The sequence below is a fragment of the Siphateles boraxobius genome, unplaced genomic scaffold (genome assembly GCF_051911475.1).
Source record: "Siphateles boraxobius isolate OS27281-9 unplaced genomic scaffold, OSU_SipBor_1 119, whole genome shotgun sequence".
In the NCBI taxonomy this organism is placed as follows: domain Eukaryota; kingdom Metazoa; phylum Chordata; class Actinopteri; order Cypriniformes; family Leuciscidae; genus Siphateles; species Siphateles boraxobius.
This window is the reverse complement of record NW_027508721.1, coordinates 1552943-1580020: the sequence shown is the minus strand read 5'-3', so window position 1 is coordinate 1580020 and position 27078 is coordinate 1552943. Positions and strand designations below refer to the sequence as shown.

General features: G+C 44.2%; 1 protein-coding gene across 1 annotated transcript in view; it reads right to left on the bottom strand.

Annotated features, from left to right (window-relative positions):
• adgrl3.1 (adhesion G protein-coupled receptor L3.1) overlaps nt 1-27078 on the bottom strand; it is a 145833-nt gene that overhangs the window by 57618 nt on the left and 61137 nt on the right. Inside the window, exons 7-11 of the mRNA XM_077203951.1 lie at nt 19373-19669; nt 17046-17143; nt 16354-16539; nt 14587-14625; nt 11551-11734 (exon numbers count right to left, since the gene is read on the bottom strand). Coding sequence (XP_077060066.1) covers nt 11551-11734; nt 14587-14625; nt 16354-16539; nt 17046-17143; nt 19373-19669 — 804 coding nt within the window. The remainder of the gene's footprint in view (nt 1-11550; nt 11735-14586; nt 14626-16353; nt 16540-17045; nt 17144-19372; nt 19670-27078) is intronic.

The window sequence follows — 27078 nt, the reverse complement described above, 5'->3', positions numbered from 1 at the left end:
TGGATGACAGAGGCACACAACCGAAAGGTTGTACATAAAGGTTTAGCATTACTATTAAGTTTTTCATGAATGGACTTTTTGGACTATAAAGGTAAGAATACAACTCTTCTTAATTACAATGTATGCGTTTTCTGTCACCATTTGACACCCCCTCCCTCCCAAACACTGAAACTATACTGTTTGTATAACATACTGAATTTCTGTGACTGTCCAAAGCATGTAAAAATGTCTGTTGCTAAGCATCTAGCCGTAACATTCTGTTTCATTTTACACTGTACACGTTTGGCACCGCAATGCCAAGTTAACGCTGCAAAAACTGTGCAAACCCTGGTCCGGAGCAGAGTTTCATAACCCCGGGTAAAAAGGGGTGCAAACCTTGCTTCTTAATTACAAGTGTGAAACATTCCTCTACATGGGTAAAACGATGTTCCCTTTCGTCCTGGGAACTCCGACGTGTCGTCGGGGGATCACGCTAGGGAGCCAACTGTCTTCGAGAGAATTAAAAACGAGCCAATGGACATTGGCATGCAAGATTTGCATTCCGCGACCCGCCCACCAGCGCGGGTATAAAAGGCGGAAGTAAACATTGCGCAATGCTTTTTGCTTCGGAACCGTCCAGTGTGTCTCTCTGTTGAGCTAAGCTGCTGTCTCTGAAAAGTTTTAAAACCAACGAGTCCTCTTTGGAACGAGAAAGGATCCTCGGTGCTGGTGTTACGGTACTGTTGAGCGACCATCGCTTCCCGCGGCCGGCCGTTTCTCTCTTAAAAAAAAAAGCTGTTTTAACGGCTGGTACTGGTGGTGAGTGCAACACACGGGCTTGCAGTTTCCCCGTTGTGTTTGCCGCGGTGGTCCCTCTGTGCCTCGGCACATAAAAGAGCATCTTTTCCTGTCTAAAAGAGCAACACGGGCGTTTCGCGTCCTTTTCAGGATGTCGTTTCACCCGTGCGTTTCTGGATGCGGTCGACTTCTCCCTCAGGAAGATGGTCATAAACACTGCCTCTCGTGTTTGGGCTTAGGGCACGCTGAGGCAGCGTTTATGAACGAGTCTTGTTCTCATTGCGGGAACATGACTCTGGCGATGCTGCGTTCGAGACTGCGAACCCTGAAATATGGGGGAGTCCCTACAGAGAATCCCAGATCTTGTTCGTCTGCCGGTTCAGTTCAGCAAACGGCTACTTCGGTGATTCCTGTTGGTGAGCGGATGAGGGTTACCGTGCGGAATGTCCCGTCTGGTGAAAGATCCTCACGGGCTTCCCACGCCTCTAGTAGCTCGTTAACATCAGGTGTCCCGGCGGGGCTTCCGGGACCGCCTCGTGCAGTTCCGTTTGTCTCCTTCGGGGCACCGCCTGAGGATCAGATGTCGATCGCGGCATCGGAGGAAAAACGGTCATCTTCTGGTGATGACTCAGCGGGTCTACCCCCTTCGGGCGTGGTGGCTGCGGCTGAGCCAGATCCGGAGATGGCCGCTATGCTCGAAAGGGCAGCTGCGAATGTCGGGCTTGTCTGGAACCCTCCACCGGGCCCCGAACCTTCGCGGCTGGATGATTGGTGTCTCGGAGCGGGCCGTGCTGTTGCCCCGCGGCCTGCTCCATTACCATTCTTCCCTGAAGTGCATGAGGAGCTTAGGAAGTCTTGGCTGGCCCCCCTTGCGACCAGGCGTAGGCAACCTCGCTCCTCCTTCCTCACCACTCTCGATGGCGGAGCGGCGCACAGGAACGAGGGAATCCCCCCAGTGGACCGGTCGGTTGCGATGCAATTGTGTCCTAAGACCGCTTCCTCCTGGCGGGGTGCCCCTTCACTCCCCTCCCGCGCCTGTAGGTTTTCCTCTGGTCTGACCAGGGATGCCTACATGGCGTAGTGAGGCGCCGCTTCCGCCCTGCATGCCATGGTGCTGCTGCAGGTCCACCAGGCCAAAGCACTCCATGACATGCAGGAGGGTGGTCTCGACCCGGGATTGCTGCAGGAGCTGCGTGCGGCGACGGACCTCGCCCTCCGGGCGACGAAAGTCACCGCACGTTCCCTGGGTCGAGCGATGTCCACTTTGGTGGTCCAGGAGCGCCACCTGTGGCTCACCCTTGCGGATATGCGCGAAGCGGAGAAGAACAAGCTTCTCAACTTCCCCATATCCCAAGGGTGCCTCTTCGGCGACGCGGTGGAGAGCTTCGCCCAAGAGTTCTCCACCGCCCAGAAGCAGTCAGAGGCGATACGGCACGTCCTGCACAGGAGGCGGACTGCTGCTGGTCCGTCCTCTGTGGCCGTAGAGCCTCCGGCTGCTCGTCGCCGAGGTCGCCCTCCTGCGGCCGCTCCTCCTTCAGGGCAGCAGTCCACCCCTGGAGGCCGGAGGTCTGGTCGTAAGAGGGCGGCCAAGCCCGCCCAGACGCCTCCCGCCCCTTCCCGTAAAAAGAAGGGCGGGAAGCGTCCCTGAGACGGGCGACCTGGTCGAGGTGCTGGATCCTGCTCTTTCGGAGGGTGCCCCTGCACGCCTCCTTCCCCCGGGGGAGGGCAGGGTGGAAAATCTTTCTTTACTTTTTGTTTCTGTTCCGCCGCTGGCCACTCGGTCAGCGGTACCCACATTTTCAAAAAAAGAGCAGTTTCTTCTTCCTCCTCCAGGTCATCCACGGCCGAGACTGGTGGGCACACAGTCTCCCCCGTCCAAGAGGCCCAGAACGGCAGCGTGTGCCGCCCCCGAGCGCTTACACCCCCGTTCCCCTCTTCCCAGTTTACGGATAGCAGTGACGTGACTGCGTCACTCCGGTCTGTGGCTGGGCCCCGAGGCGCAGAGACCAGTGCACGAGGAGGCAGGGCCTCGTTCCTCGTCTCTCCCCCTCCCTTCGCCATTGGGCAGTCCGCAGCAGAAGGCCCACGAGCCTTCTCTGCCGTCTGCTCTTCGGTGGAAGCCGGTTGGTGTCAAGCACGCCCAGACCCCGCTCTTGGTGGCTACAACGCCACCAGACCCGGGTCCCTGTCTTCCACCTCGCTGCCCCTCCGCGGGTACGCCGGTGGTCCGAGTGGGTTCGTTGGGGCGGTACCTGGAGGCCTGGCTAGCGCTTCCGAGTCCGTCCCGGTGGCTCATCCGCACCTTTCGGTTCGGCTATGCAATTCAGTTTGCACGCCAGCCCCCCAAGTTCAGGGGCATCCACTTTACCCGTGTGCGGTCGGTGGATGCCCCTGTCTTGCGGAAAGAGATCGATGTCCTGCTGGCGAAGGACGCGATCGAGCCGGTCCCTCCTGCCGAGATGAGGTCCGGGTTTTACAGCCCCTACTTCATTGTACCCAAGAAAGGCGGTGGGTTACGACCAATCCTGGACCTGCGAGTCTTGAATCGGGCCCTGCAGAAACTCCCGTTCAAGATGCTCACGCAGAAACGCATTTTCGAATGCATCCGTCCCCAGGATTGGTTTGCAGCGATCGACCTGAAGGACGCATACTTTCACGTCTCGATTCTTCCTCGACACAGACTGGTTCTTCGGTTTGCTTTCGAGGGTCGGGCGTATCAGTACAAAGTCCTACCCTTCGGGCTGGCCCTGTCACCCCGCGTCTTCACGAAAGTCGCGGAGGCGGCCATTGTTCCCATGAGAGAACAAGGCGTTCGGATCCTCAACTACCTCGACGACTGGCTCATTTTAGCTCACTCGCGAGATGTTTTGTGCGATCACAGGGACATGGTGCTTCGGCACCTCAGCCGGTTGGGGCTTCAGGTCAACTTGGAAAAGAGCAAACTCTGCCCCATGCAGAGGATCTCTTATCTCGGTATGGAGCTGGACTCGGTCGCCCGGACTGCGTGCCTCACAGAGGAACGCGTCCAGTCAGTGCTCACCTGCCTCAGGTCTTTTCGAGGCAGGACAGCGGTTCCACTGAAACAATTTCATAGGCTCCTGGGGCATATGGCAGCCGCAGCCGCAGTAACGCCGCTTGGCCTGTTACATATGAGACCGCTTCAGCGCTGGCTTCACGATCGAGTCCCGAGCTGGGCGTGGCACAGCGGCACGTTCCGGGTCAAAGTGACCCCGCACTGCCGCCAAACTTTCTCCCCGTGGTCGGATCCTGTGTTTCTACTGGCCGGAGTGCCCTTAGTCCAGGTTTCCAGGCATGCTGTGGTTTTCACAGATGCCTCTGCCACCGGGTGGGGGGCCACGTACAACGGGCATGCAGTTTCAGGTCTGTGGACGGGGCCTCAACTGCATTGGCATATCAAGTGCCTAGAGTTGCAAGCAGTACGCTTAGCCTTGCGTCGCCTCAGTGGGGTTCTCAGACACAAGCATATACTGGTCCGTACGGACAGCACTGCCACCGTTGCGTACATCAACCCCAAGGTGGTCTACGCTCCCGTCGTTTGTCGCGACTCGCCTCCCACCCCCTCCTATGGAGTCAGAAGCATCTGAGGTCGCTTCGTGCCATTCACATTCCAGGGGAGCTCAACCGTGTGGCAGACGAGCTCTCACGGCTGCCTCCACTGCCATGAGAGTGTCGACTCCATCCCCAGTCGGTCCAGCTGATTTGGAGTGTCTTCGGAGTCGCACAGGTGGACCTGTTTGCCTCTCCGGACACGACCCATTGCCAGTGGTTTTACTCCCTGTCCGAGGGCACCCTCGGCATGGACGCCCTGGCTCACAGCTGGCCCCGGGACCTGCGCAAGTATGCGTTTTCCCCAGTGAGCCTTCTTGCACAGACTCTGTGCAAGGTCAGGGAGGACGAGGAGCAGGTCCTTCTTGTGGCGCCGTATTGGCCCACCAGGACTTGGTTCACCGAACTCATGCTCCTCGCGACAGCCCCTCCTTGGCCGATTCATTTGAGGAAGGACCTTCTTTCTCAGAGATGGGGCACTCTATGGCACCCGCGTCCAGACCTCTGGAAACTCCATGTTTGTCCCTGGACGGGACGCGGAGGTTCTAGGTGGTCTACCACAGGCAGTGGTAGACACCATCACTTCAGAATCAGAATCAGAATCAGAAAGAGCTTTATTGCCAAGTGTGCTTGCACACACAAGGAATTTGTTTTGGTATTGAGGCTTCCAGTGGACATATACAAATACAAATACAACATGAAACATAATACTACAAATTATAAGAATAGAAAATAAAAATATAAATATATGAGAATAAAACTATCACAGTTGGGTTTAGTCAGAATAGACATTTTCAGATTTACAGATTATGAACCTATTTACAGTGTTTTGAATATTATAAATAAATAAATCTACATATAAGTATCACCTGAGTTGTAGGATATTGCACTAAACAGTGGGAGTATTGCACTTACAGGCATATGCCTTGGGAGGAGTGTTAACTGTTCAGGAGGGAAATGGCCTGTGGGAAGAAACTGTTCCTGTGCCGAGATGTTCTTGTGGCCAGTGATCTGAGTCTCCGTCTTGACGGTAACAGTTCAAACAGGTGGTGTCCAGGGTGAGTGGAGTCTGTGATGATTTTACCTGCTCTCTTCCTCACTCTGGAAGAGTACAGGTCCTGGAGGTTTGGCAGGGGGGCACCAATGATCCTCTCCGCAGTCCGGACTGTCCGTTGTAGTCTCCTGATGTCTGATTTGGTAGCTGAACCAAACCAGACAGTGATGGAAGCGCACAAGACAGACTCAATGACGGCTGAGTAGAACTGAATCAGCAGATCCTGTGGCAGGTTGAACTTCCTCAGCTGGCGAAGGAAGTACAGTCTCTGCTGGGCCTTTTTCACAGTGGAGTCAATGTGATTGTCCCACTTCAGGTCCTGAGAGATGATAGTGCCCAGGAACCTGAATGACTCCACTGCTTCCACAGTGCTGTTCATGATGGTGAGTGGGGGGAGTGCTGGGCTGTTCCTCCTGAAGTCCACGATCATCTCCACTGTTTTGAGCGTGTTCAGCTCAAGGTTGTTATAACTGCACCAGGCAGCCAGCTGTTCAACCTCCAGTCTGTAAGCAGACTCGTCACCGTTTTGGATGAGACCGATGACAGTGGTGTCGTCTGCAAATTTCAGGAGCTTGACAGTGGGGTCTTTAGAAGTGCAGTCATTAGTGTACAGGGAGAAGAGCAGTGGGGAGAGAACGCACCCTTGGGGGGCTCCGGTGCTGATTGTGAGTGTCTTGGATGTGTGTTTCCCCAGTCTCACTCGCTGCTGCCGGTCCGTCAGGAAGCTGGAGATCCACTGACAGATCGAGGATGGTATGGAGAGCTGGGTCAGTTTGGCTGTGAGAAGACCAGGAGGCATGATGGTATTGAAGGCCGAACTGAAGTCCACAAAGAGGATCCTTGCATAAGTCCCTGGTCTGTCGAGATGTTGCAGGATATAATGCAGTCCCATGTTGACTGCATCATCCACAGACCTGTTTGCTCTGTAAGCAAACTGAAAGGGATCCAGCAAGGGTCCAGTGAGGTCCTTCAGGTGGGCCAGCACCAGTCTTTCAAACGACTTCATGACCACAGACGTGAGAGCGACAGGTCTGTAGTCATTAAGTCCAGTGATTTTGGGTTTTTTGGGGACAGGAATGATAGTGGAGCGTTTGAAGCAGCAGGGAACTTCACACTGCTCCAATGATCTGTTGAAGATCTGCGTGAAGACCGGGGCCAGTTGGTCAGCGCAGGCTTTTAAACAAGCAGATGAGATGCCGTCTGGGCCTGAGGCTTTCCTAGTCTTCTGTTTTTTGAAGACTCGGCTCACGTCCTCCACACAGACCTTAAGCTCAGGTTGGATGGCAGGAGGGGGGAGTGATAATAGGAGTGCAGGAGGTGATGGTGAAAGTGTGAAGTGCAGATCAGACCGGGTGTGTGGTGTGAATGAGGGCTTTTCAAACCGGCAGTAAAATGAATTTAAATCGTCAGCCAGGTGTTGATTGTCCACAGATCGAGGGGATGGTGGCCCCCTCTACGAGGCGCCTCTATGCGTTGAAGTGGAACCTGTTCGTCGATTGGTGTTCCTCCCGTCAGGAGGACCCCCGGACTTGCCCGATCGGTGTCGTGCTTTCCTTCCTGCAGGATGGGTTGGAGCGGAGGCTGTCCCCCTCCACCCTCAAAGTGTATGTCACAGCGGTAGCCGCGCATCACGATGCAGTGGAAGGTAAGTCCCTAGGGAAGCACGACCTGGTTATCAGATTCCTTAAGGGTGCCAGGAGGTTAAATCCACCTCATGTTTCGCACTCTGTACCCTCTTGGGACCTTGCTCTGGTACTTAGAGCTCTTCAAAGTCCACCTTTTGAGCCTTTGCTGACGGTAGAGCTTAATATCCTGTCCATTAAGACGGCGCTCCTGTTGGCATTGGCCTCTTTCAAGAGGGTCGGGGATCTGCAGGCTTTTTCGGTCGACGAATCGTGCCTGGAGTTTGGGCCGGGCCTTTCTCATGTTGTGTTGAGACCCCGGCTCGGATATGTGCCCAAGGTTCCTACCACTCCCTTCGTGGACTAGGTAGTGAACCTGCAAGCGCTGCCCCAGGAGGAGGCAGACCCAGCCCTGGCTTTTCTCTGTCCCGTCCGTGCCCTGCGGGTTTATGTTGACAGAACGCAAAGCTTCAGAACCTCAGATCAGCTCTTTGTCTGTTACGGAGGCCAGCAGAAGGGGAAGGCCGTCTCCAAGCAGAGGTTAGCCCACTGGTTAGTGGATGCTATCACCCGAGCATATGAGTCTCTGGGTGAGCCTTGTCCTCCCAGGTTGCGCGCTCACTCCACTAGAGGTGTTGCCGCTTCCTGGGCTTTGGCTCAAGGCGCCTCGCTGACAGACATCTGTAGAGCTGCGGGCTGGGCGACACCTAACACGTTCGCTAGGTTCTATAGCCTTCGTGTGGAACCTGTTTCCTCCCGAGTTCTGGCTACGGCCAGTGGGTCGAGGGAATAGGTTGTGTCGGCTTGCTACGCCACTCCGCCTCAAACAGCGGATACGTGCGTTCTTTGCTTCGTATGGTGCCCTACGTTGGTGAGCCTCGTGAGTTCCTCCTTCACCCCTCCGGTGCTGGGCGTGGCGGACCGCCCGGCACCAGGTCTGCTACCTCTAGTAAGGAGTTGCTAGTAGACTGGGTGCTCCAGTGGTTTCTATTGTGACCCATGATGCCACGTGCAGTTCAGCCGTGTCTTCCCCTTGACGGACTCGTTCGTCGTCCCTGTTGAGTACGCTCCCACTTCCCTTGGGTTGGGACTACTGTGCGGGTCTTGCGGAACAGCAGTGTGGTTCCCGTGCTAGCTCCCACAACTTATTTTAAGAAACTGCTGCAGGGTAGCTTAGCCGGGCGCTGGAAGGGGCCAGCACCATGGCGTTTTATTAGGGATCCCAATTCGTCAGGGAACTCCCCCGACGACACGTCGGGGTTCCCAGGACGAAAGGGAACGTCTCGGTTACGTATGTAACCCTCGTTCCCTGAGTACAGGCTCCTTTTTCGGCTCCTCAGCGAAAAGCATTGCGCAATGTTTACTTCCGCCTTTTATACCCGCGCTGGTGGGCGGGTCGCGGAATGCAAATCTTGCATGCCAATGTCCATTGGCTCGTTTTTAATTGTCTCGAAGACAGTTGGCTCCCTAGCGTGATCCCAATTCGTCAGGGAACTCCCCCGACGACACGTCTCCGTTCCCTGTACTCAGGGAACGAGGGTTACATACGTAACCGAGACGTTTAGAAGAACGACAGCCCAGGACTAAGCGCATTGTGAAAAGCCCTTTGGTGGTCCTATGACAAATAGACTACTACACTTCATCAGAAGCTGCAGCATATCGTCGCTGTCGGGAGGAAACCTCATATCTCAATATTTTTCCTTTTTTTTTTTTTTTTTTTCATAAATCATTTCTATTGGTCAGCCTTTACATATTTTTGTGGGTTTTGCAAATATTTAACCAATGAAAAGTATTAAAAAGGGCTTGTGACTAAACCTCGTAACTCCACTGGATCCTCAAACTGTCAGTAAAACCTCATAACTCTACCCGCCTCTATCGTGTATGAAGGGTTGCATGTAGTTTGGACCATCTCTGCTTGTTTGCAATGCAAGGGTAAATAAAGAATTGGTTCTTTGAATAAGAACAGCATTTTCTTTACTCAAGAAACACCATCAATCGCTTAAGCCTAGTCCCAGACTAAAATGCATGTTTGAGCTGTTTTAACTGAAAGTAACTTGCACTGACATATCTTCCACGAGTTCATTGTAATCTTTAAGCTATTAAGGTTAAACGAATCTGGCTTGCTGTCAACAGTGGAGGGGCTCGAAGAAGCAGCTTCAATTCGAGCTTAGATATAACCCCCAGTGGGACTACTAATGATTGGATGATGAGTGTGGTAGCAAGATGCCTAAATTATGTTGGTGGAGTTAGGGAGGTGAAGGGATGCCAAAACAGCTGATGCTGGAGCAAGGTGAGCGGCTGCTTGTATGCTCTGGCAGTTAATTGAAAGATTAGATGGGTTCACTTCACTCCTCCTGAAATGATAACTAGGAACTTCACTTAAAAATATCAGTGCTATTGTTTTGTCTCAAGATGCACATAATAATGTTTTTTCTAAGGCATGTTTATAAAAGCTACTTAAATATTTAGATAATATAATGAAACATGAAAGTTTCAGACCATAAATAAAGCCACAATGTCAACTTTGACAACACAGTGTTTAATAAAAATAAATAAAAAATTTGCTGAAAAGTAGTGTTTTTGGGGATACAAGGTTTCCACCCGAAAACGACAATATATAATACCATCAAAGTTTATGCTAAAAGGTTAGTTTCTCAAATTTCTAACAGTTGCAGGACAATGCAACAGGACAATGTGCCATTATGGCTACATTTAGCAGTAAATTGTGACTATCACTCTGCCACCTCTGGAGCATTATGATTCAGCAGAATTACCTGCCTCTAAATGTCATGTATATAAACTGTCTAATTAGGTAGGTAGGTAGGTTATTTTTGACAGAATACTTTGATAGTCTGAAGTAAAGCTAGGGATATTAATTACTAAGCGAGACCATCCATAAAATATGACCGTGAAAGTCATGTTTTCTGTAATTCTCTTTTGTTCGTGTTTGTCTTTTAAATTTATAAAGTTTACATATATATACTGCAAACTTTTTTTTACTGCTAGAGTTATAGAGAGAAAGAGAGAGATTGCTTTGTTCTGGCAGCCCTAAATTTGCAACATTCTTTTTAGCATTGGTTTGAATATTGATTAGAGATTGAATCAATTTTTTTAACTGCACTGTCTCACGGTTTCACAGTGCCCATTTATTTCTAAACAGCTTGGAGGAAACTGCCTCCTGCCTGCACTGACTGACAGCATAAGAGCAGTTAACGGTACGCTAGATCGTTCCACAATTAACACAGCCATGGTTTCAAATGTCACGTTTGAATGCCTGTATTGATCCATAATTATAAATACCATCAAGCTGGAGAAATGATGCCATGTTGAGCGCATACTTTCTATGTATGTCTATATCTCTGTGCTTAACACATTTTGACCAATCCTGTTCTGTTTCTTAAGACAAGGCATGGATTCCTCTGCATGAGTCAGACAGTATGAGACCCCCTGTATGGTTCGCTCTCGTGCTTTTCACAGACACGCTTTGTTACATCTGGCTCGAGTGCACTTGAAGCGTGTGTCCCCGCTATGTCCCTCTAATGTGATAATGTGTTTTTTATGCATCAGGTCTTACATATGAAACCCTAGTTTATGTGTATTATTTCGAATTTTTTGGTGTTTATATTCAAAATATAGTATACATAACCAATTTACATTAGGGCTACACTACAACTGAGGTAATTCGTATTTTCTTTTACTTTTTTACTAAAAATATCTGCAAAACAAAGATCTAAATTCTCAGAAAATCTCTAAGGTCTTAACATTTTATGTAGTGTCACTGACACACAGTTGCTGTTCTGGCAGTTTTTTGATGAATATGATCTTTACGAAATCATTCAAATGCTAACAAAAGTGGAAATTCGCAAAAATATGCTGAAAACTTAAATGTAAGAAGAGGAAACTGGCTCTTCTTCCAGTAGAATTGATACTGTAGTGGGATAGGTTACATACACATGCTCAAAAATTGTATTTTGCATACATTTGGTATTATTATAAAATAATAAAATAATTATTGCTATAATATATAAAAATATTGCATTGAATTTCCATGCACAAAGCGATGTATTGTAATGCATTAATGCATTTTGACACCTCTTGAAAATTGTCTTTGGAAGTGTTAAAATTCATAGCTCTAAGTAAAAAATCCTACATGGTTGTTTTAAAGATTTATGCACATTACTGTGATTTATTACAGTATATGAATAAACTGTGACATTATTATTATATTACATATACCCATCACACATTATCCAGCAGGCCTGTGAGATCATATAGACTGTTATGGTTCTTATCCGATCACGAATCAGCTGTAGAAATTCCCTGCCTTTGCACAAAAACATCTGATTCCTTCTCCAAAAAATGGTTTAACCATCTGTTGTTTAACTTGTTATTTGTCTCCTCATGACAAAGAGAAATCAGAACGAGCAGTGTGAAATCTGATTAGATCAATGAAATATGTGCATATGCTCATTATGGATTTGCACTTAAACGTTCGGCAAGCGCGTACAAGGACTCATTTAGTAAACTCACGAATGTTGTCGGTGCTTTCTTGTATGGTGTCCGTTTTGAGGAGGTTGTCTGCGAGCATGAAGGCGCCCGTCTCCACCGTGTCCAGCAACATGGTCGCGCATCGCAGCTGCTCGGTCACAGACAGCTCCCTCCACGCCGCCTGGGATCGCACCTGCAGAAGGTTATTCACCGTTTCTACCATGGCCTGCGGAAGAGAGAAAAAGAGAGATGTCAGCGTTCTAGACGACTTCTGAACCAACACACACATACATTCTGACATCTGAACTTCACAATAAGGACATATTTCCCAAAGTGCCCAGCTCTCCCATAAACCATTTCGCTTCCACTTTCACCCGCTCTCACACACTACACAGTCTCTGTGCTGGAGCATAAACCTGTCAAACTGAAGAAAGATCCACGGGGAGCATGAGACTTTGTGAAAATGAAAGAAGCTGTCATCACAGGCACACGCGCACACACACACACACCGACTTCGCGCAAACACTCGCATGCAAACACACACACATGTTCACACAAGTCAAGGGGTAATTTATGGGTCTATAAAAGCACTATATAGGAAAATTAAATGTCTTGGCTGTGCAGCAGAAACTAATATAAGGGTATTTGAAGAAAAAATCCGATATTAAGATATTAAGCCTTTTCAATTTGGCAGTGAATATTATCACAGGGATATTAAAACCACAACCTTGATATACAAATGAAGGTATAAGACTTAAGGTGGTTTATTAAAAAGCTTGCTGAGTTTATCAAGGCACATTACAATTTTGCTTTTCATTTGAAAAAGTGCAGCATTCAGCAACATGAGCATATGGACTACAATGATCCACACAAAGCAGGCCAAATATATTTGTCACTTTCACAAAGATGCTGCTAACAATAATTCCAGGTCAAATTCCTTTTATTTAAAATAGATCATGTTTCTATGGAAGTTCATAACCTTGCATTATTATTACAACTGTTACAGCACATATAAAGCGTATAATATCTGTGGAGAAGAGATATGTAATTAACTTCTCTCACTGTGGTGCACTCATCCGTAGGGATGGACAGAGGGTTGTTTTGTCGTTTGTCTTTAGGTTTCTGCAGGCTTATCTGGCCATTGGGTTGAATCATTCTGCCCCAGTTACAGTAGAGCAGTGTGTGTGTAAGAGAGAAAGTGTGTTAAAGGCAGGATGAGTATATTCATTTTGACACCACTAAAGTAATGACCCTTTTTCGAGAGAGAGAAAAGGAGAGACTGAGATGAGAGACGACTGGGATAAAAGGTAAAAAGGAAGAGTTATATTTACTTCTTCACAAAACTGCTTATGAAATCTTCTGAGTGTGTCAAGAGGTCAGGGGTAAAGTGTGTGTGTGTGTGTGTGTGTGTGTGTGCACTTGGGGGCTCGCACTGCAGAGACAGATAAGAGATTTTTTAAAACTCTTCTTACATTCTGTTTCCTCACACACATAGCGGCAATACTCTCCACAGACTTGGTAAATGGAGCAGAACTGAAGTGCTTTGAAGCTGAGGAGCTAATCCAGCATGAAGAAACACACACACACACTGCATTACATATTAGATGACCACTGAGAATCCATATTTGCTTGATGTCAACACCGGGAGGCTTCAGACAGTTGTCATGGAATCCTGTAATTCTCTCTGTCTAAATCAGCAGGATCAATTGATGTTGCGATAGACTCATTTCTTCTCAGCTGAGTATTTGAAAAAGCACTCTGTCATTTTTTTGGTTCAAGTTGCTCTGGCCAATATAGCAGTAATTGGAGACTTATGCTGACACCCACTGGGATGCAGGATCATGAAAAAGCCATACATTTTGGTTACCGGTGCCATTTTAAACAAATTTGAACTGGAACATGACCCAGATTTTTGGTCTATGTGGATTTTGAAAACATAAAAAAATAAAAAATAAAAAATAAAAAAAATAATAAAAAGGAAACTAAAATTTAATGTCAATTAATTGGTCATGTTTTATCTTGCCAACACTAAGTCAAAATTTCCACTGATGTATAACATATAATAAAATAATACAAAAATAATATGATAAAAAAATCAAATGTGCAAGATTTCCAATTGCAGAAATGCAGGATTAATTTTTTCAATTATTTTGTGAGCATAAGTGTTGGATAATAGGTTAATTACTAAGATACACTTAGTAATATGTATCTAGTCATGTGATCTTAATTTAAAATATCAATATAAAATCAACATGTTTTAGTAAGCTATTAATATGACTGAAGTCTTTGTCTCAAGTGAGTGATTTGAAACTTTTTTTTTCAATTAATATTCATTTCTTTAAAACATTTATAATGAGGAAAAATTACCAAGTGCACCTTTAAACCAGAAAACAGAAAACTTGAGCCACATTTAGACATTTAGACATAAAAATCGGTCTAAATCTGTCATGTATTGGCAGGGTTGAAAGAGCGGTCTGGCTCAGTTTGAGATATGCATCAGTCATTTTCTACCTCTAAATCAGTTTTTCTCAAGGTTTTCCTTTCGATCAGTTTGCTGAGCTTTACGCGGGCTTATCTACATTATTCTTTGCTTTTTCCCACTGTCTCTCTCTCTCTCTGTGTGTGTGTGTGTGTGTGTGTGTGTGTGTGTGTGTGTGTGTGTGTGTGTGTGTGTGTGTGTGTGTGTGTGTGTGTGTGTGTGTGTGTGTGTGTGTGTGTGTGTGTGTGTGTGTGTGTGTGTGTGTGTGTGTTTATCAGTCGCCTAATGTGACACTGCTGACCAGTGCTGACATCACTACTGCTTTCTCAGGAGAAAAAATTGCTCTGCTTTTATAAATGCAAAAAATGCAGCCCACGGGCACAAGCGCAGACGCACTGACACACACAAACAGCCAATATGATTCATATGGTGTGACAGAAACGGCTTCACACAACTATAAAGCAGTATTTCTGTTGAAAACTTTACCCATCTATGTAGATGTTGAAATGATACGGAACATGAATGAAAAAGCAATGACAATATATGTGTGTCTACACACACAAACGCAACATGCAAAATTACTTTACAGAATAAAGTACCTGTATGAAGAATCGGCACGATCGCTCTCTCTTCTGGAGCTGAAAGACACATTATTAAAAACTTACAATAACTCACATACACAAACAAAACTACACACATAAAATCACAGTGCACATTTAATCATTCGGAGCCCAATAAGAAACAAATCCTAATTAGCTGAAATAATCTACAATAATTTTGTAATAAATAATAAGGAATCATAATTATATTATGTATCAGAGTAGAATTAGGAACAAAATTAATCTGTTACTGAGTTACAGTCACCATGTCAACTCATGAAACTGACACTGTACTCTCAAAACATTCTACATTCTGGCCAGGGCAATACGTAATACTGTAAACATACAAACAAACAACACTGAGATGTATAAAGTCTGAATGGACTGCAGGTGTCTGACTGCTGTTTGTGTAATTGATAACTTTAGCTGGATGCAGGTAATAGGAAACTGACAGTCTGGCCGTTTAAAGTTTGTAAAGTGATATTCAGGCACTATAGTGTGTGTGTTTTGTGTGTGTGTGTGTGTGTGTGTGTGTGTGTGTGTGTGTGTGTGTGTGTGTGTGTGTGTGTGTGTGTGTGTGCGTGTGCGTGTGTGTGTGTGTGTGTGTGTTCAACTGGTCCAGAGAGAATGAATGAGATTCACTGCTCTATGTTTAGACACATTAAAGGTGATGCGTGTCATTTTATTGACGTTAAAATACTTTCACTTATTTTCATTTATTATTTCCTAACAAGGACACATGTCATGGTCTGGGTACAGCAACTTTGACAAGGGCCAAATTTTTATGGTCAGACGACTGGGTTAGAGTATGCCTGAAATGGCAAGGCTTGTGGGTTGCTCCCGGTCAGCAGTGGTTAGAACCTACCGACAGTAATCCGAAGAAGGACAAACCAAAAACAAGTGACAGGGCGTTGGGCTCCCAAAGTTTTTGATGGACAAGGGCAACAAAGGCTATCCTGTCTGCACCAAACTGACAGAAGCCCACACAACTGGCACAAGCCACACACAATTTTAATGATGGTTATGGGAGGAATGTGTCACACAGTGCGTCGCATACTGATGCATATGGTGCTGTGTAGCCACAGACTGGTCAGAGTGCCCATGATGACCCCTGTCCACAGCCGAAAACCCCTACAATGGGCAAGCAATTGTCTGATCAGACCTTGGAGCAATGGTAAATGGTTGCCTAGTTCGACGACAGGCCAGTGAGGGGAGTGTGATGCTGTGGACAACCTGGAGGACCAACAGCATATTTGGCAGGTGGTCACAATGTTTTGGCTCATCTGTGTATATTTCAGTGCGTATGTGTAGTGCTGTGCAGTCGACGTGTGCATTTCACCACTTTGAAGTGTATCTTTTTTTTTGTTATTCTTTTATGTTGCGGCTTCTTTTGTTAATTGGAAAAACTCACCGGGGCTTTATGAGCTGCTTTAATTTGTGTGTCCTTATTTATAAGAGTGTGTGGGTGTGTGTGAGTGAGTATAAAAGATTTTCTGTCTATCGAGCAGTAGCTGTTTTTAACAGGAAGTTTTCCCATTTGGGCCTTAAAGCCTTTGATCTGTGTACTACCACAGGTTTACTGCCTAAAACACTGTGCTCTGCACAGAATTAGAGCACTGTTCTCTCTCCTGCTCCCTTTCACACAAAAAATACGCATGAGCTTTCTCAAAATTAAAGTGCAGCAATGTAATTAACATGAAATAAATGTGTAATAATTGTGTAATTACTACCTATAAAGTGTGTGTGATTTATTAACAGCTTGGATACCTTGTTTAAGCTACGTGCCGCTGTGTCTTTTCCCCCCGGGGTGAGATTTCGCAGCTGTACGTCCAGTAATTCCACCAGTTGTGCCATGGCTTTGACTGTGGACGGAACATCTCCGGGTCTCAACTCTCCCTTTGTCTGTTCAGCCAATTCCCGTGCTACTATAGCCGCAGTTTCCCCCGATCTCATCTACAGAAAGAGAGAAAGAAATGTACGTGCGCATATTGATTTTATTCTCTCTGTCCCTTGATGGCCAAATAAGTGGATGAACAAATGGCTTCATAGATTTGTGATTCTGCCTATTTTCTGATTTGCTCTCTGTAGTACAGAGAAAACCATTTCACATTGCTATTAAGATTCAGTCTTCATCACACGTTACACACACATGCACTCTCACTGCACACACACACACGTTCTTTTGGCTGCTCTTCTGTCTTTCCGTTATTTCGCCACAAAGTGAAACAAATTGCAGCTGATCCTGACAGTTGAATTGTGGCTCTTTTTGTTGTACACTAAATTTCCTCTAAGCTGTTTTGCAACAGGCTGCTCTTTGTGTTAAGCTTCTGTTAAAAAAAGCTTCAGACCAAATTATGCTTTAAGAATATTTGCTATAGGCAAATCGCTCTCTACTGAATTTTTTTTAATATGCTGATATGCCATTAGCATATTTCCCATGGTGCCATGTTTTTACTCACTCTTTGAGTGATGTGATTGGTCCATGGTGAGGTGCAGTTGCTCAAATCCGGTCCCTTCGGATCCCAGTAGCCAAGCAAACAATTAAATGTGGCTACACCTGTAAAATAATAATAAAGAAAAACATGAACACAGCACAAAGCACACACACATTCGCTCAGGCAAATGCACATACACACTGAGAGAAACCTGGCCTGGCAATTTCTGTCAAACTAATCACACACACAAGCAGGGCAAGAGATTTACGAGCGATACATAATGTGTCAATCAACCGCTGGCAGCTGCCCACATAATGAGGTGGCACTGACACAACACCTGAACACCTGTTTTTAAAGATTAACTCAACATACACAGGTAAATAAATATCATTCATAACTTATAAGAGTTCATGTCTATATACAGTGGCCTGAACAAGTATTTGTCAAAGTTGAGTCACACATAAAGGGATAGTTCACCAACAAATAAAAAAATCAGTTATTATTTACAAGGGATGCTCCGATTGATCAGGCACAGATCTGAAAACGCTCATGCACATTAAGCAGCGAAACCGTGCTATTTCGATATGTGCGCGCGCTGTCTGAGAGACGAGTTCTGAGCGCACCTGGAACACACGCACATAAAGCTGATGCTCGCACAGCTCCTGAGTACTTATCTTACTGGGCTCGAACGGTCAAAAATACACACAAATGCCTGTCTTTGCGAATATCTTTGTAAAACAATCGTTTATGTCTTGTGAATGTAAACATTCACTTGGTGGATTTGCATTCTGCATTTGGTGTTAAAGTGAAAGCAGGCTGATAAATCTGTTGTCGTCCTTGCCATTCATGTTAATCTGTCATTGCTTTTAACTAAATCACTTTTGTAAAGATTATGCACTGTTTTTGAACATTTGATTAGTTTATTCAATTTATGTTGTACTTCTGTTTCTAGTGCTTGAAGATTAGCGCCTGAGTGTTGATGGTGAGCGGCTATTCTGTAACATATGCTCTGGATAAAAAGAGGAATAGACTTTCTCCACAAAATGCATATAAGCTCGAATTTATAAAGAGAATCCTGCCTTATGGACGGAAAAATTAAGGATACAAATACTCAGCACTTGCTCAATAATATTTCAGATCATTTTTGTATCAGATTACTCATTTTGTTCATTTTGGAGTTGCAGTGTTTCTATTTGTTTTTGTCCTCAGTCACATATTAGACAGTGCTTAATTACACCTTATGGGTTGTAATTATGTTCAGTTTGACATTAAGTCTTGTAGGCTCTTTAATAAGCCATAGTATCCTAAAACGGATAGTGTTTTGCAAAATCCCTGTTTTTAAAAGGATTGGGATCGGCAGATCAAGAAGACAAAAAAATCGGTAATCGGTATCGACTGCAAAAATCCTGATTGGATCCCTATTATTTACTCATCCTGTTGTTATTCCAAACCTGTATGATGTTCTTTTATTCGAGGAACTCAAAAGGAGATGTTTAACAAAAAGTTGATGCCGCTCTTTTTCATAAAATGAAAGTTAATGGCAGCCAAAGGGATACAAAAATGACAAAAAAGAAAGATCACAAAAGTGGTTCATTTGACGTGAACGCTGTATTCCAAATCTTATGAAATCTTATGATAACTTTGGTACATACCAAAATGTAAGTTATTATAAAGTGATAATCATATTTTCTAGCTCTTAAATCTCATTCATGTCTATGTATATTCAAAAATGGCTACTTTATTTGGTCATTTTATTATTTATTTAGTTTACCATTGACTTTTATTTAATGAAAAAAAAAAAACGGAGACATTTCTTGTCTTTTATATTCCACAAAAGAAATAAAGTCATGCAGGTTGGGATTAACAGAATGACACCAGTTGTCATTTCTGGTAAACTATCCCTTCAATGTGAAATGTTTTGCAAATTTTTCTTGCTAAATAAATGACACTCTGGTTTGATATATTGATATATAATGCAGAGACATTCTGACAATGTTAATCCTTCTTTAAGTGTCCAAAAACTTTTAGGGCCACTTTACTTAAGTTAAATAATAAATTGCTAAGTAACTATTTGTACTGTGGTAATTTCTATTGTTGAACATAATTATAAAGAATAACTAATGATGAGTTTAGCTCTAAACACTGGGATGATAAATTAATTACAGACTAGAATTACAAATTAATTCTTTCATTCGTTTTATCAGGAGCCTTGTTGCAGTGTTGAAGTATATCAGATATCTCCATGAGTGCTACACAGCTAAGCCTAAGCGTTGTTTATGCAATACACATTAAACAAAACAAACTTCCACACACACTGCCCCTAATAATAGATTAATCACTCTCTTACTAACCTATGGTGCCAGGTGGGCACGGTTGCTTAGCAACCTGTCCCTGGTGTGTCCGTGGCCAGGAGATTTCAGCAGTGAGACGTGGGGCACAATAGTCAACAGCGACTGGAGTCTGCAGGGAAGGAGGCGACCGTGTCAGGGCTTCTGGGAGGATGTTGTTATGGCGGCGAGGTGGAACCATGGTGGTTGTTGTGGTAGTAGTGAGAGAAGGACGGAGTGTGCCCGTATATGGGCGTGGAGGATTCGTGGAGCTTCGCACTGGAGGAAGTGCATCAGGAAGCAAGACTGAAGAAGGAGGATCTGTAAGAAAGAGAAATATATTTCAAACTTAGTTTATTTACATTTGACATTCATAGTTATTTACATTTCACAATCACATTATTATAGAAAATATTACAATTTAAAATAATTCTATTCATTAATACAAATTCAATATTAATTATAAACTCATTTATTCAATTACACACACGCACGCACGCACGGACGCACGCACGCACGCACGCACGCACGCACGCACGCACGCACGCACGCACACACACACACACACATCCACACACATATATATATACAGTATATATAAAATAAAAAGCCATGTAGCTGTCCATTATCAAGTAAACATACTATATTTATTTATATGCATATTTTTACATATTATACATTTTATCTATTCATCTGCAGTTTAATCGCAGACATTTGCCCAAAATGTACTGCTAAAACAGAGACATCTTCTATCTCTGTCTCTCTCTAGACATCTCGGCTCTTTCAGGGATGACTGAATGAGTCAGGTTTCTGGAGAGTGTTTGTGTGTGTAAATGTGTGTGTCTTTGTGCCCTGTGCAGCAGTTGGGAGTGTATGTTTTGACAGGCCCAATCCCTGAGTGCAAGGACTTCAGAGAGGCAAAGATAGATGATGTTTAAACGTCATAACTCCCCATTGGCACGCTCTGTTCCTGTCTGTCTCTCTCTCAAACACACAAGCACACACCTGAGGGCCTGAATCAGGCATATAGCAGTCAAATGCATAATATGTAGCTTTGTTTATTGGTATAAAGTTAGAAAGGATCTGTGTCAGAAGCTCAGGATATCACATGACAGGGAGTAAACATCCCTTAAAGCCTGGGCTAGACTGAACTTTGCTGTAAGAGTTATGTCTACAGTAAATGACACGTGTGGATAACGTGTAACGTTAACGTCATCGGCTCTCTCTCTGTGTGTGCCGAAGAGCAAAAACTAAAGATATAGCTTCCCTCTATTTTTTTGTTTCTTTCTTTTCCTGTCTCTCTGTGTTTTTCTGGAGATGCTCTTGCAGCCGCAGCAACTGCTGGAAAAAAGTGCACTGAAGTGCACTAAAGGACTGAAGTGAGTGACTGATGAACACTAGAGGATAGATATGCTACCCGAAAAAAATATTTTTTGTCTTCTTCTTTTTTCATTTTCATATCAGTGAATTGGCCATGGTGATGTAGTTCAGTAAAAGTGGATACGAAAAGAATGCACCAAATAAACATCCTACAGGGCTCTGCTCTAGGACCAATTAAAAACTTTTTAATATATAGCTTTATATTATCTTGTTTTTTATATTATCTTGCCTTTATATTAGATTCAATATATTTTTCAATATTTATGTACTCTCAAATGGCATTCAAATGTGATTTTACTTCCCAATCAGAGGCACCATAATTTTAAACAAACAACTACAACCCAGTACTAAAACTAATTAAAAACCTAGTAAAAAAAATAATCAGGGAATGTTTTCCACAGTGTTTTTCCTTTTAATGAACAAAAATAATTATATTTAATATTTTTCATGTCAATGCACCATGTTAACAGAGTAATAAACACCAAAATGATGTACATTTTTTTCATATATATTTTTACTGAAACTTTTCAATATGCCTATATGAATAGACAAATGACTGAATCAGAACTCTGAAATCGATTTATTGACACACAGTTCTGGGTGGGTTTTAGTTCTGTTTCCTAGTTTTGAGTTTGTTTCTATGTTTTTAATCATGGGTGTCGGAAGCAAAAATAAGTGGGTGGGTCCTCCCCCAGAAAAATTTTACTGGAGTAAATGGCATTTCATGTATTCTGGTGCCTTTTAATTAAACAAGTAAACTAAACTCCGCTTCACGTCGTGCATTAAATGCACAGCTATCCGTGGATAATCCCACTGCTGATACCATGGTCATTTGCCAGCATTGACAACTTAAAGCTGTTATTGATGTTTGCAACGCAATATTTGACTGGAAGGGTACAGCGGGCGGTTTAATTTCACCAATTGCGGCTCGTTGAGAAATATAATGATTCAGCAGAAATGGAGTTTAATTTATTAGGGCTGGAATGGATTTGACTGACGGCACTGTGAAAAACGAACAGACATATGCGCTGAATTAGAGACGGTAAAAGTGAGTGGGTCCAAAATCATTGGTCTTAAAAAGTGGGTGGGTCTTTTCCCACCCATATACAATGGTTCCGACACCCGTGGTTTTAATTAATTTGATTATTAGTTGCACCTGTTATTCGTTTCATTGATTTGTTTGTCTGTGTATTTAAGCTCTGTGTTTCTTTCAGTTCATTGTCTGTTCTCGTCCGGTTAACACGGTTGTTCTGCTCATGGTTTTCAAGTCAAGAGTTAGAGGGAACATCAACGCCTCATCATGGTGTTGATACTATGGGAACGCCTTCAGTGTGAAGCGATGTCTGAGCCAAGTGTAGTAAACACTAAGCATTTGGCCAAAGATGTTTGGGAGCAGAGCTCACTCGATCAGCTCTCGGGGGAGCTGATTGCCCTCACTGTAAGTGTTTTACAGTGAGGAAGCTCTGCTCCCACCTCGCTCTCTTCAATGACGAAGGACACTTTGTCTCTGCACCCCATGGTTCGGGTCCCGTGTCCACCAAAGCGGCGCATAGACTTAGATCACAGGGCTCGCAGATGGAGCAGTTAGAGGAGTCTGAGACGGAACCTGCCCTTTCTCTCGCTCTCTCTACAGACTCTGAGGGTCTTGTTCGGGATCTGGAAGCTCGCTCTGAGGTTAGGCCAGGAGATTTCTGTCTGCCAATGCCAGGTACTGCTGGGTCTCATGGATGCAGCCGCCAACGTAATAACTTATTACTTATGGTACCATATACTTATGGTAAAGGTCACACACAGAGAGCTTTGTGTCCTTTCTTTATGGAGGAGTCCCCGGATTCTAACCTTGAATTTTTCTCTAGGGTGACTAGCTTTATTCTACAAGAGTGTCTTTAAGCCATCTAGCAGTGCAAGACAGCTGAAGCCTATCTTCGGACCACGTGTTCCTTCATGGGATATTCTATTGTATTAGAGGGGTTGTCAGATGCTCCATTCAAACCCTTAGAGTCAGCCTCAGAGAAGCTTCTGACTCTCAAGGTTGCTTTGCTTGTAGCTATTACCTAGCTCTAAAAAGGGTAGGAGATTTGCAGACCCAATCGCCTCCTCCTGCCTAGATTTTGCTCCTGGACTGGTCAGGATGATATTACACTCTATGCCGGATTAAGAGCCGAAGGTGCCTTCATCAACATTTCATGTTTTCCTCAAGCCTTCTCCCCTCCGACTCAGGAGCAGGAGAGGCTTAACCAGTCTAGGCTCTCAGGATTTATGTGCACCATAGAGGCTAATAGTGTAAATCTGCTCTTTGTCTCTTTGTCTTTGTGGGGTGTAACCAAGGTTCTGCTGCTTCCAAGCAGACTATACCCTACTGGGTTTCGGATGTGGTTTTCCTTGCCTATAAGGCACACGGTGTAACTTCACCTCTAAGCTTCAGGGCCCATTCTACGCACACATTCATCAGATTTTATAGTGTGGATGTGGGGTCCTGAGGTTGAGCCCACATCCACACTATAAAACCTGATGAATGTATGCGGGAAGGACCAGCCTGCCACAGCACAAACATCCTACAAAGATGCTCCTCTTGTACTTGTTTTGTGCATTTGTAAACTTTTCACAACCTGTGATGCAGGCTTCCTCTTAGAATGGTGGCGAGCATCAACACTATAAAGCGGCATTGATGTTCCCTGTTTAGAGAACATCAATGCCGCTTTATGGTGTTGATGCTATGTGAACGACACATAGCCTCAACACATGTCAGGGTTATCTATATAACCCAGCTCCCTGAGAATGGGAACAAGACACAGCGTTATGTTGCCATATTTGAGGCATTTTTGTTAATACAATCTCATCGATATGAAACTGTTGCTGACATTGTGATTGCAAAGCTGAATTTTCAGCATCATTACTCCAGTCTTCAGTGTCACATGATCCTTCAAAAATAAATCTAATATGCTAATTTGGTGCTCAAGAAACAGTCCATATTGTTAACAATGTTAGAACAGTTGTACTGCTTAAAATATAAGAGAAAACCATGATAAAAAAATTTAATATTCTTTGATGAATAGAAAGTTCAAAGGTATTTTTTTTTGTATTTTTTGTAATAATTTAAGTTTTTACTGTTACTTTTGATCAATGCGTACTTGATGAATAATAATAATAATAAAAAACAATCTTACTGACCCCAAACTTTTGAACGGTAGTTTATGTATGGTGACTAAGTTTTTAAAAATACGTAAAGTACTGCACAGAGAACTGCTCAAAATGTTACCTGCTATTTCACAACTAATTTTTAATGGAGGAAGGGTTGGGGTTTCAGAGGACGTCGCCACAGTGCTGCCTACATTGAGGATCCGCCACTTAACCTGCCCTAATACCTTTAGTACGTGATGTACTTGCCAGTGCATAAATTATACCTGAAAATGTGCACTAACAAATCTTAAGGCAGCGTGAGCCCTCGTTAGCATTTCACAACGAAAGATAGTTCCTCTTTCTTAGACTATATCCCACCAGACAGCTCTGGTTTATTATAGAGATGCACTGATCCAAATATCCCCTCACATCTCCTCTCATCACTTTTCCTGCCCTCTTTTCTCTCTCTAACCCCCACCTCCCTGTGTGCGGCAAATCTGACTGTGATTTTAAAGGGCCACTGAGTGAAATGAAAGCACTTCCTGTTTCTATTTCTGTAACTGTCTGTGCGAGGAGCTACTGAGGCAAGACTCTGAAAGCAGCAGAGCATTCTACAGTGACTAATCGCTCACACACACGCTCACAGACAGGCATGGCACCCTCCCTTCCTTTTTCTCACAGAAGCCATTAAATGACAAACCAGCCCTTTTATCCAGCTTCCAAATCTCCTCATCGCTCCTTTCTTGCCGATGACCGCCTGTCTGCCGTGCCCTCCATGTCTCTAGATTGTCATCTCTGTGATACAGCCCACTCAGACACAATAGGGGTACAGATAGAGGGCAACGTGTGTGTTTTCCAACGGAAAGGGCGCTTTGATTGGCAGCTGATCAAAGGAAGCCTTCTATTCTCGGCATCGTTGAAAAGATGACTGACTCACTCCTTGAGGGTAAAGGTCATTTATCATCTATTACTCGAAACAATATTAAAGGCAGCGTGACTTTAGAGTGGGCTTCCAGTGTGGTCTGTTAAGCCCATCTCTTCCTGTAGACTAACATGAAAGAGAAGGCAATATATAATCAGACGTCTATTTCCGACAACTGGCCTGTCGGAAGACCGCTGTATGAAATCGGGTCATTTGATGTTTGGTCACACTCTCATGTGTGACCGGAACAGCGAATTCAGGGCTGCTTAATGCACAGAGTCCTGTTAAATATGCCTCAGCGCCTCACACAGAGACAGGATACAATGTCACCTTGCTGATCAGGACCAATCAGAAAGCAGCGTCATGGCAACCACACAGGAAATCAGTGATTGCTGCAAGCTTGTGCTGCCGTTCAGGATAAATCTTAAAACCAGGTACAATATCCACACAACTAATTAAACAAAAATGCAGCATAAATAGATACATACATAAAAGTTTATGAGCCCCAATTACGTCACTTATAAATGTATGAATGTCTTTGCATTGTATAAAAAAATATCAAAGTAATATATAATTTAAGTAAATATAGAACAAATACTTCATAAAAAACGCTACCATTAAAAAGTTTGGGGTCAGTTCGTTTTTTGTTTAAAGGGACAATGTGTAGGTTTTAGGTATTTTATTATCTAAAACCAATATTTTTATTCATAAATATGTCCTCAATGGTGTACAAATACCTTTGCCAATTATCTGACTTATCCTCGTAAATGAAGAATGTATTATCTTTATATACATGTGACGGGTAGGTCCTCGGAGCCTTCCATGTAGTTCCGACCATCTTGAAAAACTATAATAGCAGAGAGGGTCAAAAAGTACTAGGCCAAAGCGTTTTCGTTCAGAGCCAGCGTCACGTAACTGAAAGCAGCAGAAACGGAGGAGCAGAGCAGAGCAATGAGAGGCACTTGTCACTGCCCTGGCAAGTTTAAAAGGCTGCATTGCACTGTTATTTTTAATGGCGGACTATACATATACCGAGCCACAGGAGAAGAAATCCTCGTTGTCAAAAAAGTCCAAAAATGAATGTAAAAGGAAACGTGACCGGAGATTACAAAATGTAAAACTCGACGAAGTGCTATTAGAAGACATCCTGTCATAGCTTTTTGGTACATAACAGCTACCGTAGATGCAACACGCATTAGCAAAAGCGAGGCACTGAAGAGCACAATTCGTTTGAATGCTAAATACAATTTTACCGCTAGATGGGAGAAATTCCTACACAATGTCCCTTTAAAGTGTCCCTGTAGTCAATTATTTTATCCCTTAAAACTCATCTTTGATCACCAAAATTACACATTTAAACATGAAAAAAATTTCTTCATGCCTTGAAATAGCTTGAATGAAACTCTACATCCTTGCTTAGTAAACGTGGAGCAATGAATATGCTAATATTCCCTGACTCCACTCACTCACACCAGCTCAAAGATCCACTAGCTCGGTCAACTTACTAAAGTAAACGCTGCACAATGGTATCGCTCTTTACAACGTCGATTAGCCTTTTGCTTGACAAACAGCAGATAATAATAACAAACAGCTAATAATATGTTTCTAATGTTACACAAACCATGTTGCCGTTCACCATCTCAAGGTGATGATACACAGGGCAACTTTTTGAGCAATGTTACTGGGCAATCTTGCAGAGCGATTGTTGCTTGGGCACTTTCTCATTGAAAATGGGCAATAAATTTCAATCTGGATAATTTAGATCAGTTGTGGTCCCCGTGTCTCATCTGGTTGCCCATTGATGGCAACATTGCCCAGCAACATTGCTCAAAAAGTTGCCCTGTGTATCATCACCTTCAGAGTCAGGCAGCTGCCTTCTAACAATCAGTATCCTTAGAAACGCATTGAACAACTCAGAACGTCAGTGGAGAAAGGTATACAGCTCATCATAACATACATCATATTCACCCGCTATATTGGTATAAGTACCAGGTTTTTCATATCAACAGAAAAATATACTGGGATAACATGGATTCTCCTGAGACTCCTACTCCTATATACAAGTGGTTCATTCAGTCAGCAGCCTTTGCAACAACATAATTTCTCCAAGATACCTCGGCAACGAACATAGCATCTGAGGACTACTTTACTATTTTTGTCATAGTTGGTTACCAATGCTTTCGAGGGATGCACCCCAGCATGATTTCTGAAGGATCATGTGGCACTGAAGACTGGAGTAATGGCTGCTGAAAATTCAGCCTTTAAAGCAGAGGTCTTCAATCCTGCTCCTGGAGGGCCGCTGTCCTAC